At 38.9% G+C, this 12613-nt stretch overlaps 1 protein-coding gene across 5 annotated transcripts in view; it reads right to left on the minus strand.

Annotated features, from left to right (window-relative positions):
• Positions 1–172: 172 nt before the first annotated feature.
• Positions 173–12613, minus strand: part of LOC121445011 (6-phosphofructo-2-kinase/fructose-2,6-bisphosphatase 1) — a 69239-nt gene continuing 56798 nt past the window's right edge. For 4 of the 5 annotated variants that reach the window (XM_041646989.1, XM_041646987.1, XM_041646986.1 and 1 more), the window contains 6 exons: positions 11658–11804; positions 9395–9499; positions 4841–4970; positions 1998–2060; positions 809–873; positions 173–479 (listed from right to left, as the gene is read on the minus strand). In XM_041646989.1, coding sequence (XP_041502923.1) covers positions 420–479; positions 809–873; positions 1998–2060; positions 4841–4970; positions 9395–9499; positions 11658–11804 — 570 coding nt within the window. In that variant the 3' untranslated portion in view covers positions 173–419. The remainder of the gene's footprint in view (positions 480–808; positions 874–1997; positions 2061–4840; positions 4971–9394; positions 9500–11657; positions 11805–12613) is intronic. The other variant, XM_041646988.1, reaches the window with a different exon arrangement.

Here is a 12613-nt window from a genome sequence, read left to right on the forward strand (position 1 = left end):
CAAGGAACAAAACTAACAGGAACTCACAGGACCTATTTTGTCCATGTTTGAGAGTGCTACCCCAGGACTCTTTGATCTCAGATGTCCTCACCCATTCTTCAACAGCACCAGAGTTGGGTCAGAACCAAGATCTTGAGAACAATGGGAGAAGCCTTATAGCATCTTCCTGTCCTATAGGCAGGAATACATGTCTTTATTGATCAGGAAATAGTTATTTAAAAAGAGCTTTATCCATGAATAAGTAGGTTCCTTAGTTTGAGCTAGGAACTGAGACCTGTTTGGGAGCTGCTATGGATTTCTTCACTGGAGGTAGGGCACTCTCAGGCCAAAGCCAGAGTCTGCTTAGGGAGAACAAGGACAGCAGTTCCTACAGGAGAAAATCAATGAGGACAGAGGCAATCTGATCACTTGGAAATGGCTCAGTAATGGGCAGGGACAGTGTCCAGTGCTTCCTCAGGTTCACGGGTGATGTCCACATTCTAAGGAGAGAGCCCAGGGTTAGTAGGAAGTATAGAATCCCAGTTCTGCCCTGTCTCTTGACCTCACTGCCAGGCATCCCTCTGAGCAGGGCATGGGTCCTGGTTGTCTTCTTAGGCATGCCTGGGGAATCAGTCAGAGGCCTGTTTAGCAAGAATTGTCATATCCCTGAGTCTCTATGGGCCTGGACTATGGTTTTTGCCACTTCTGAGTGCTGGTTGATTTGAAACACCTGGGATGTCTGGGGCTGGAGCTAGCCTTTTCATGTGCGAGGGTACTTTCAGAGTATACCACGTTAAAAGCCCGCTTGGATACAGAGCACCCAACCTACCTCAGGCTTGTCCCGGTGTGTGTTCACAGCCTCCACATTCAGGTAGATGGACTCTATTCTGCAGCCTCAGAAAAAAATAACTCATATGTCTACAAGCACTCAGGATAAGATTTGGTCTTCCATAAGGTATTATTTCCCCTTTCCCATCATCACTACCCACATCCCAGGTCCATACTCTCCAGACCAGTAGTTCTCAACCTAAAGGTCACAATCCTTTGGGGGGTTGCATATCAGTATCCTGAATATCAGATATTTACACTATGAGTCACAATAGTAGCAAAATTACAATTAAGTGGCAATGAAAATAAATTTATGGTTGAGTCACCACAACATGAGGAAGGTTGAGAACCACTACTCTAGATTATACCTCTCCTGAAGGTAGGGGAGCTGTAGGATGTATGGGAAAGATTCCAGGCCCAAAAGCCCTAAAGTCAACAGTCATCTTCCCAGAGTGTCTATTTGCTCAGTTTCAATTGCTTGGTTGTATATGGTGAAAGAAATGAGAGGAGATGATCTTTGTGACCTATAAGACAGTAGTCTAATCTATATATGATTGACAGAGGGCTGAGGGTACTCCAAGCCATGCTAAGTGGAAGAGTTCTAGGCTATAGTTCTGGGTACTCAAACCCAGGCAAGGTTTATTCAGAAGACACCTCTAGCAATACTAGAGGTGTGATTACTGGAAAGTTCTAGGGAGCCTGAAGAAGAAGGGCCTGGGGCTAACAGGAGCTCCAGTGTTCAATGGTGGCCCCTTCAGCACTATTCCTGTAGGCTATCATATCACAGGTTCCAGTTGGTTCCTTTATCCTGTTCACACCCTGGACTACATTTGAATCTATCCTTTCCCTGCTTATGAACCTTTCATAAGTAACTAATGCCCCCATTCTTTAATATGTCCCCAACGTATAATTTTCCTAAGGTATCTATTGAGTACACCTCTGCTCAACACAAATAGAACAATGTTCTATACTCACTGCCCAGGCAGAGACAGACAGAGCCAGGCTCTAGATTTGGATGCTAGCTTAGCTTTTTCCTCTTAGCCTACGGTCACCAGCTGCACTTCTACCAGGACATCCTGCCAGCCACCTAGGGACCTCATCCAGGAACCCCCTAGAGCTCCCTGGTAGACACTGGAGGCATACCCCTGGCTTCTATGTGCTTTTCCTTAAATGAAAGTGGATCTACTTACCATAAGCCACAGGTGTGAGTTTGAGCACTGTGTGCAGAGGACACTTGAGATAGGGCAGCTCACCTGGAAAGGAGGAAGCAGCAGCTCTGAGAGATGCAGTACTGAGCAGAGGACAACATGCAGGCTTGCTGGGTGCTCCTACTTCTACCTCAGCTTTCCACTTGGGTCCCAGCACAGACTTAGAGCTGGTATTCTCTATGGTGGGTAGTCACAAGAGCAAGCTAAGAAGGGCAAAAGAGAGCAACCTAGTTGCCTGGAAACAGGAGCAAGACAGTCTTGGGAAAGTGGACAGAGTGTGAGTCCCATGGGAGGGCTAAGTACCCACCTAGAGGCCTCAACTCTACTCAGAATGAGCAGGAAAAAGAAAAGCTTCCTCCTGCTCCAGGCCAACTTTCCACAGACCCTACACCCGCACCCCTAACTTTCCTAAATACTACTTCCATGGCAGAGGCACATGTGGTATTTGTCTATTACACTCTTTCTTCCAAATCAGGCAGCAACCCCCCACCTCCCATCTGTCTGTCTCCGTGTGTGTGTGTGTGTGTGTGTGTGTGTGTATGATTCTTACAACTTCTTTATGGACAAGAACTGATTGATTCACTAGTTTCCTGTTATTGATGATTATGCAGGAAGTGACTCTGAATGTTTATGTACAATTTCCTGTCAAGACCAGTGTTTCTGCTTTTCAGACAGATGGAAAGGAAGAACAATCTAGCTCATTTTATAGATAAGGAAATGGGCTTCAAGGGGAAATGTACCATGGCTAGGAAGTGGCAGCTTAGGGCCTCAAACTTAGGGTACTTTGAAGACAAGATGCCTACTCTGCCCTTGCAGTTTGTAGCTACCACCACGGAGGGACTCACAGAGTACTGGGATGTACACCTTTGGGGGCACTTTATCTTGATATCCACCTCACCACTCTCCAGGCTGCACTACATATCCTTACTTCCTTTATTTAGCTGGAACACCATTACTTGTAATGACTTCTTGTCCCTTAGGTTAATTGTAGGCTTTGAAGGCATGCTACCATACTCCCAACCTCCTGACATATATCAAGATGGGTCATTTTCCTGGAAATTTATTCTGTTCCTCCCCACTGTCAATCATTATAATTAAGTTCTGGGTCAATGACTTTTTTGTATGTATGACCACACTATACCCTCATTGATGCCCTGGGTCCTGTCCACTGTCACTTTCCATATGAAGAAACAGGGCTGGAGAACAGAAGTAACTTGTCTACAGTCTCTGACCTAGCTCTGCCACTGTTTCTTCTCTCTCTGGCCCTCAGTGTTCCCATTTTACAGAACAAGTTAGATTAGCTACAAACCACAGGTGCCCTAGCCCTGCAGTTCTGTAGGTATGCATTCTAGCTCATGTAATTTCTCTGGGCATGCTTTCATCACTCTCCTGAACACTAAGGGTAAAACTATCTGCCTAGTCCTGAATAACCTTGCTCCCAGGGGAAGTTGTGAGCAGCTAGAATGGTCTGTGTGTGAAAGATGGTAAGAAATGGAGACGTTAGGAAGTGACTACAAGACCCCTGTGTATATTTGAGAAGGGAAAGCCTCTGACAGACATCTGGGATTAACTCCTATCCCATGAATTTGGGAAAATCATTTCACTGCTCCAAGCCCTTGGTTTTCTTATCTGAGCAATGGGAATAGTTCCTGCCCCACAATCTCAAAATTCTAAGACTGAAAAGACCTCCATCACATAGTCCATCACCTATTTCAAGTGGAGACATTTTCAAGTGGGGATATTGAAGATCAGGTAGAGAATATGACTTATCCAATGTCAAACTCTCAAGTTCCCTGGATTTCAATCTTGAATTATTCCATATTTTATATATTCTTTATTTTGAAATTAGCATAAAGAATTTAATCAAGAGTTTGGGACACTATAGGCATTAAATAGTATTTAGCATTGCTCCCAAACAGCTTCAAAATATCCTGGAAATGCCTACACTTCAGCATCTACATTAGAAATGGATTGCCATATGAAGGTAGTGCCAGGCCACCGGAGAAATAGATGTAGTGTGTGTGTGTGTATGTATGTATGTATGTATATATATATATATATATATTCTGTATATACATATGTATGGCAGCATATGTAGTCTGTATATATATATATATGCACGGTTGTATATGAAATCTCTTTGTGTATATATGGCAACATAGGAAGTTTTGTATATATATATATGTATATATATTAAGTATATGTATATATATACATACATATGAAGCCTGTGTATATATGAATGACAGCATAGCATAAGTAGTCTGTTTTTATATATGTATGGCAGTATATAAGTCTGTGCATACATACTTTCATAAATACAGGACGCAGATGTTTTTAAAGATAAGTTATAACTTGAAAAAAATTAAATTACAGACATTGCTATCTTGGAGAAATTATTCTGATAGCAAGAGCACAGGTCTCACATCAACTGAGGTCAGAATGCTTCAGAGATATACTGGCTCAGTATGTGAAGCTGTGGCAGACTATGATGGTTTTCAATATGCAGGTTCTACAGATTAGCTAAGAGAATACTAATAATGGCAAAAATCCATAAATGTATCATCTGTTCTAGGATTTTTAACATGTTTATTTCAACTTTACCATTAATTCTCTCCATTTTATAGTTGAGAAAACAGGCTGAGGGGGCTAACAGTACTTACTGAATGTAGCACAGACACATGAAACAAGTTTGAGCCTAGATATCCTTGTTTTAAATATTGTGCTTTTAACCACTAAGATATAAACTTCTAATTTGCTGACATCAGCATCCCACATCATATCCAGCTCTTTACACCAGGAACAGAGCAGGAGGGGTGTGTTACCTGAACTTTTATCCAGGAAGTATGCCAGGAGGCACCGCATGACAGCCTGGTGACAGATCACCAGTACATTTTCTTGTCGTTCTAGCTCCATTATAACTGGCTCAAGACGCTGAACCAGATCCTCATAGGACTAAACAAAAGACAAATACTTGGTAAGAAGCGGGGATGGGGTGAAGCACATTCACCCAGAGAAGAAAACTTGGTTTGGGAGCCAGTTGAATTGTTGACCCAACAGAATGACTAAGGCAAATCCCTTGTTTCTTGGGATTTTAGTTTCTCATCTGTTAAATGAACCAATCAATAAGTGTGGGATAAAAGACAACACTATAACCCCCACTATAAAGTATATACTTAACTGTACATCTGAAATTTCAAAAAAATAAGGAAAATTTTGACCTGTAGTATTCCAAAATGAAAAGTTTTTTAAAAATTGGGTATAGATGCCACAACTAGACTAGGACATTTGGCAATCTCATTAACCAAGAAGCTGGTATTTCAGAAACCTTATAGAAATAGGAGTTAAACTGGGAGTTGGGACTCAACATAAATCTGAGACTCTCCGAGAACAAATCCTTATACCCTAAGTTGAAGTTTAAAATAGAAAAAGTCAATCCACAGGAAAAAGGGAAACAGTAAGAAAATATATACGCCCCTCTGATTCTGATGGAAAAACATGAAAAACTTCCTGTAAACAATTATCTTAAAAGGCTGATGGCATAAAGAACATGTAGAAAGAAAGAGAAAGAAGGAAGGGAAGAGAGGGGAGGGAAGGGGAGGCAAGAAAGAAAAGAAAGGAAGAAAGAAAGAAAGAAAGAAAGAAAGAGAAAGAAAGAAAGAGGAGGGGAAGTGGAGGAATGTTGAAGAGAGGGGAAGAGAGTGGAAAGGAAAAGGGGGACTAAAGAAATATAGAGGAGTGGAGGGAAGAGTGGGGAGGTGGGGAGAAGAAAAGGGGAGAAAGGAGAGAAGCGGAGACGAGACAAAAGGAGAGGAGGGGAAAGAGATGAAGGGCAGAGAGGGGAGGAGGGGTGGGAGGAGAAATCAAGTAATACCTAGACATAGGTGAGTTAAGCTTAAAGGTAACAAAGATATAAAAGCTTCTCACTTAACCAATGACCAAAGAAACAATAATGAAACTGAAAAAAAATTCCTTAACCATAGTGAAACAATAAAACAATGAGATAAATAGCTTTAAAGTGCTAAAAAAATGACAGTCCAACTGAGAGTTTTATATGCAACCAATTATCATCGAGGATTGAGGATGCACCCCCAAGATAGTTTTAGATAAAAGGAAAGGTGAGAGTACTAATGACAGATTTTCATTAGAGAAACTGTAGACAAGATAGAAAAATGAAATGAGATAGAAACAAGAATAATCAAAGGATCAGTAAACATTTAATTAAATGACTAAATGTAACAATAACAACAACAATGCCAGTAATAGTTCATTTGGAAGTTAAGAGATTAAGGCTATGTGAAATATAAAACATGTAAGTTAGGATAGGAAGCAACTGCAGCTTGAAAGATCTTATACTATTTAGGGGCATAGCAGAGACATTGATTTTTAGACCTTGTTAGTCATGTATATTAAAGTACTAAATGTTCCTATTCTAGTTTCACCTTTGTATCTCCATAACACTGTATTTTATTTCTTCTTCCTTGGGAAGGGTAAAGAAGGGAATATGTATGGTAAGGGATAACTAACTCTAAAGGTCTTTTGAAAAACTACATAGAAACCTTTTTACTGTAAAAGCTTCCTAAAATATACACATACATGAAAGGAATTTAAAAAGAATCACCATATAATAAGGGAGACAGTGTCCCATTTAAACATCTTACGTTATCAAGTAAAATCTCCAGTCCCATGAATGGGTTACATCTGTTGAATCACTGATCAAAGGGGTCCCACAGAATCCCACAAAACATTGCAGGCTAATGGTTTTTCTCTGCAATTTGATAGTAAGGCCCTATTTCTGAAGACACAACTTACTATGTCATCAGATGTAGAGAAGTTCAGTTGGTGTTCAACTAAGCTTTACCCCTACTGACTAGCATTAATGGTGCTGGAAGGTACTCTGCACAATACCAAAGGAGAAAGGGTGACCATCAATATCACTCAGCTACAAAACCTGTGACTTGTAACAGTGACCTGCCTGCAAGATATACTAGTGCACTGATGGCACAAACCTTTTGGGAATAACAAACCACTTTTTGATTGGATTTAATGCTAATTCTATGAGATGGAACCTATACTCGACACTGCTAAAGTGTCCGAGACCCTGCGACTAGATAGGTCATTGGCCTATGGGAAAATCAAGTATTATTATTCTGTTGAAGGAGCATAACTATAAAATGACTCCTAATGACATATTGCTATACCTGTAGACTAGTGCCTCACTCAACTCTCATCAGAGAAATTTCTTTTTGTAGTAGATGAAGGTAAATACAGACCCATAACTAGACATTGTGTGGGGTTGAAAGACTTTGGAACACTCAGTCATCAGTGGGATATCTTTATTAAATCCCTCCCTTCAAGGCTTAAGGGATCTTATATTGAAGAGGGGTCAGAGAGATTGTAAGAGTCAAGGGTGATAGATGACTTTCAAAAAACAGTGTCTCCCAGACACAATAAGACTGATACACATATGAATCTATGGTAGCACGCACAAGACCTACATAGATTCAAGTAGTCAGGGTTTCAGCACTGAGAGAGGGAAGTAGACATAGGGTCCAACCCCTAACTAGGAAGCTATCTGCAATTGACACCTGCTGGCAAAGGGAAAATGAATTTTCTCCAGTGTATAGTCAAGCACACTTCAGAGCAGAACCTATGCCCAAGAGTAGTTGGCCAATGCAAAATTAACTCCATGTTTTGTTTTGTTTTTGTGAGCATTCTGTTTTGTTTTGGCATTTTCTGTCTTACTGGATTTTTGTTTGTTTTAATTTTCATTTTTTTTTGTTTTTTTGTGGGTTTTTCTGAAAGAGACAGAGAGAGAGAGAAAGAGAGAAAGAAAGAAAGAGAGAGAGAGAACAACATAAAGTTGGGTAAGTGGAGGATCTAGGAGGGGAAAACAATCAAAATATATGATATAAAAAATAATTAAAAAAAGAAATATAAAAAGTTAAAGTTCAAGTTGATTGTATAACAATACACAACAAATTATTCTGAGTTATTTTAAAGTACAATATTTTGACCTCATACCCTTAGTGGGATATCTTCAAAAACAGAAAGAACCATGATGAATTTTTAAAGTAAAGCGTAACCTCCACAAGAATCTGGAAACAGATTATAACACATATTGATGAAAAACTCAACCCTAAGGAAAGCAAGAGAAAAATAAAGTAAGCATAGAAAGTTAAAGACAATAGAAATAAATGTTAAAAAGTCAGTAATAGCAATAAAATATATACAGCAGGCTTAGCATTCAAAAGACATCTTTCAGTTTGAATTAAAAACAACAAAATCCAACTATAAACTGCATATAAGAGACATAAATAAAGCAAAAGTACTCAAAGAAGTTGAAAGTGAATAAATAAAGATGAACTAAGAAAAAGGTTAGAAGATACCATGTAGAGCTAGATTTGGGTTAGGAAAATGGCATTATTAAGAAAAAAATTTAAGTCATTCTCACTAAAATATGCGTAATTCAGTGAGAAGACAACATTGCTTTTAATTTGTATGCATCTAATAACACAACCTAAAATAAATATAAAGGAAATGGGAGCAAATTAACATTAACTTAATAAAGTCCCTTCTGAGAATGAAGATGAAAATATTAAAGTGATTTGTGACTGAACATAACACTCTACTGTTTTATCTTCCCAGATGTCCATATTTTCAGATAACTGTTCATAGGGTTTTGGATCAAAGATAGAGTATGACTAATAAATGCATTAAAATGCAGAACTGGCTAAGTAGAGGCTGGATTGAAGCAATAAGCACTCATCTCACACAGAGACAGGAAAATTATGGCCTGGCTCATATGGTAGCCAAGAAGTTGATTAAACTAATAGCTTTTGTTCCTTGCCAACTTCTGAAAGAGCTTGTAACTTTAGGCAAGTTGGCATTAAATATTACAGAATTAGGGTATATTGGGCTATTTTAATTTGTCCAGTGAGAAAATGACAAATACAAGGCATTGGATAAAGAGTGTTCTTCTAAAAGTACGTAGTGCCTATAAGTAGGCAAACATGTAGCTTTTAAAAAAGAGGAGTAGCAGGTCATAGCACCTATCACTCAACCTGATGACCTGAGTTTGATCCCTTGGATCACATGGTAGAAGGAGAGAACAGAGTTCCATGGGTTGTTCTCTGACCTCCATAAGCATGCGGGGCTTGGCATGCATGCATGCATGCACACACTGAATGAATAAATAAATTTTTTTTAAAAGAAGAGGAATGGCTTGCCTAACAGCTAAGGATCAGATAATCAAGTACTTTGACAGGTAGCAGCTATTGAAAACATGTTTTTCCTTGTTTCTAAAGCTACTTAGGAAACTCTGGCAGTTGGAATACAGGGGAAGAGTCCTAGGAGTTCGGCCACCCCTTCAACTTTACCTCTCCCTTGGGATAGCGGTAACGATATTTATCCTGGTCTCGTAGTGCAAATTCTTCAGGGTAGTGTTCCTGGATTTCTTCATAGGTCATCTCCTCACAGACACCCTATTAAAAATTATTTGTGAACAATATATTTACCACATAGCGTTTTCACACAATTCAGAGACCAATGATTATAGAATAATATAACATGTGGGTTTCTGTCAAAGTAGCTCTTGAGTTGTTCCTGTTGCCTGTGGTGCATTGTGTGTGTGTGTGTGTGTGTGTGTGTGTGTGTGTGTGTGTGTGTACAAAAGAATGGGTGTGTTCAGACTCAATATATGATATTTTCCTATGATTGCCTCAATAGTTCTAGATGTGTATATTACATATAAGTATATATAAAATAAGGACTTACTACTGTGTTTGTAAGCATGTGGAGCATGCTTATTATTTGTGCCATTGTGTGATATCTTGATCACATTTTGACAATAAAGTTAACTTTGAACCAGAGGGTGGAGCTAGCCACTAGCCGACCAAAATTAACCATAGAGGTTTTGGATTGAGGGCAGAGAGGAGATAGGAAATAGTAAGGTAGGGCTGAGAGAGAATCTCAAGCCCTCTGGTTTGAAGATTGGAAGAGAAAGGAGGTGACTGGTGGCTTCTCTGATTCCCTGATCATTCAGGTTCTTACCCCATATCCGACTCCTGATTTTTTTATTGATAAAGAATAATTAGATAAACTCATCAGTGTGATTGAGATATGTTCAAAGCCTTGTGTTTGCATGTATATTTTATATCTAATTTTGCATATGTTGTACACTTGTATTCTCTGTGTGTATGTACAGAGTGTATAAGTATCTGAGACTATGCCCATGTGGGTTACTCTGTAGTATCTGTCTTCCTGTGTATTGGTGACATATATCCGCGAATGTGTACATTCTACATTAGGTTTCTGCAATATCATTTGTATATTTATGTCTATGTCTGAAGTCTGTGAATGTGGGTAATATGCCTGAAACTATGTATTAGTACTGTGTACATGTCAAATGGTTTGCTCATCTGGTCTATATTCAATACATATATGTATGTGATGTACCTATATTTATTTCTAGAACTGTGTGCATATATGTTGCAGATATGATTGACAGGAGAGGGTTGCTGTGACTGTAAAGTGCATGTGTGTACCGGTAAGCATACTTGTGGCTGGTATCTGAAACTCTGTATGCAAGTATATAAGACAGTGCGACTCACCCATTGGATAGCCTTCCTTATCCTTCCTGTCCTGCCCTCTATTTTAATATCTCTTGGAAAAATCTATCCACAGATACTTCCTAAGGTAAAAACTAGGAAATTTTTTAATGGTTTCAGAGTGGCCTAGGAAGATAAATTCTGAGAGCTTCCAAGTCTACTGAGAAATCCCCATAGGCAAGGCTACTGGTGCTGGTGGTAAAAAGAGATGTTGTTTCTGACATTTCCTTCAAAGTGTGTGAGTTTTAATTAAACCCTGCTTGTTTGGTGCCTGGGGTCATCAGACTCTGGCTCTTGTCTTTTTGACTATCAGGCTTCCTTCAGGGGCATGGAATAGAACATTTACAAATTATAAACAGCTTTGCAGTGTCAGGCTTTCTGAATGAACATTACTCATAGGAAAGAAAGGACACAAAGATTCTTTTAGACTGTTTTAAGCTTCTGTTCTGAGGCTTATTGTGAGGCCCTTTGCCTATGGAAATGATCATTGCCTTCTTATTTTAAATGTAGGCAACATGCTTAACGTCTCTGAGTTTTATTTTCCTCATCTGCAAAATGCAAAAATTAACAACAACCTTATAGAAATTGTCTAGTTTGGTTTTTATTGCTGCAATAAACCATGACCAAAAACATCTTAGGTAGGATGACAATCCATCATTAAAGGAAGTCAGGACAAGAAGCATGGAGGAAACATGATTACTTGCTTACTTTTAGGTTCACATTAAGACACCTTTCTTACACAGCCCAGATCTACCTGCCGACATATAGTACTGCCTACAGCGAGCTTGTCTGCCTATATAAATTAAACATTCGTGAAAATGCCCCATAGACATTCTTATAGGTCAATCCAATGCTTAATTTCACAAGATCTTCAAGACACAGAATACTCTCTTATACATGGTTGCTTGACAAAAACAAAACAACAAAACAAAATGTAAGGTTTAATTAGGTTCCCTGGAACAGAGGTAACCATGAGATAATCTTAGAATTACCATCTCCCTATAAGCTAGGATATTAACCCTTTCCATCTTACCGCATCAATCTCATTCAGGGCTTTCCACTGTTCATAGGGGACACCTAGGGCCTCAGCAGTCTGAATAGTCCTCTTCATATGACTGGTCCACACCTTCAGGTTGCTGATGCCTTGAGACTGAATGAAGTTGGCCAGGACAAAGGCATACTAGGGATACAAAGAAGAGGAAGGAAAAAGGAGGTGATAAGGGGAAAGACCAAGGGAGCCATAAGAACAGGTTCAAATCTCTCATGAATGGTGAAGTACGAAAGGAACAAAAAGAAAATGAGGATTAAATTTATATAAAGATAAACCTGGGATTATACCTCAGAGGTAGAACATTTACCTAATAGATATTGAGGTGCTGGGTTCTATTCATAGCACCACAAAAATTACATAAAGACATACTCTTGAAAAGGTGGGATACAGAGAGGTTTATCAAAGGATATAAAGTTACACTTAGGAGAATAAGTTCTGATGTTCCAATGCACAATAGATAGGGTGTCTATCATTAAAAGTTGGTGCTGTATATTTTAAAACGCTTAGAAGATTTTGAATGTTCTCATCACACACAATGTTAAACACATAAGATGATGGGCTACAACTCATAAACACCTCCAGTAATGTATCAGGATACAAGATTAACTAAAAAAAAATCAGTAGCCTTCCTTTACATGGATGATAAATGGGCTGAGAAAAAAAATCAGAAAAACATCACACTTCACAATAGCCACAAATAACATAAAATATTTTAAGGTAACTCTAACCAAAAACGTGAAAGACCTGTATGACAAGAACTTTAAAATTTTGAAGAAAGAAATTGAAGAAGACACCAGAAAATGGAAAGATCTCCCATGCTCTTGGGAGATAGAATTAACATGGTAAAAATGGCAATTTTACCAAAAGCAATCTACAGATTCAATGCAATACCCATCAAAAAATCCCAGCAAAATTCTTTACAGACTTTGAAAGAACAA

The sequence above is a fragment of the Microtus oregoni genome, unplaced genomic scaffold (assembly GCF_018167655.1).
Source record: "Microtus oregoni isolate MIOR12 unplaced genomic scaffold, Mior012 000153F_000, whole genome shotgun sequence".
Classification (NCBI taxonomy): domain Eukaryota; kingdom Metazoa; phylum Chordata; class Mammalia; order Rodentia; family Cricetidae; genus Microtus; species Microtus oregoni.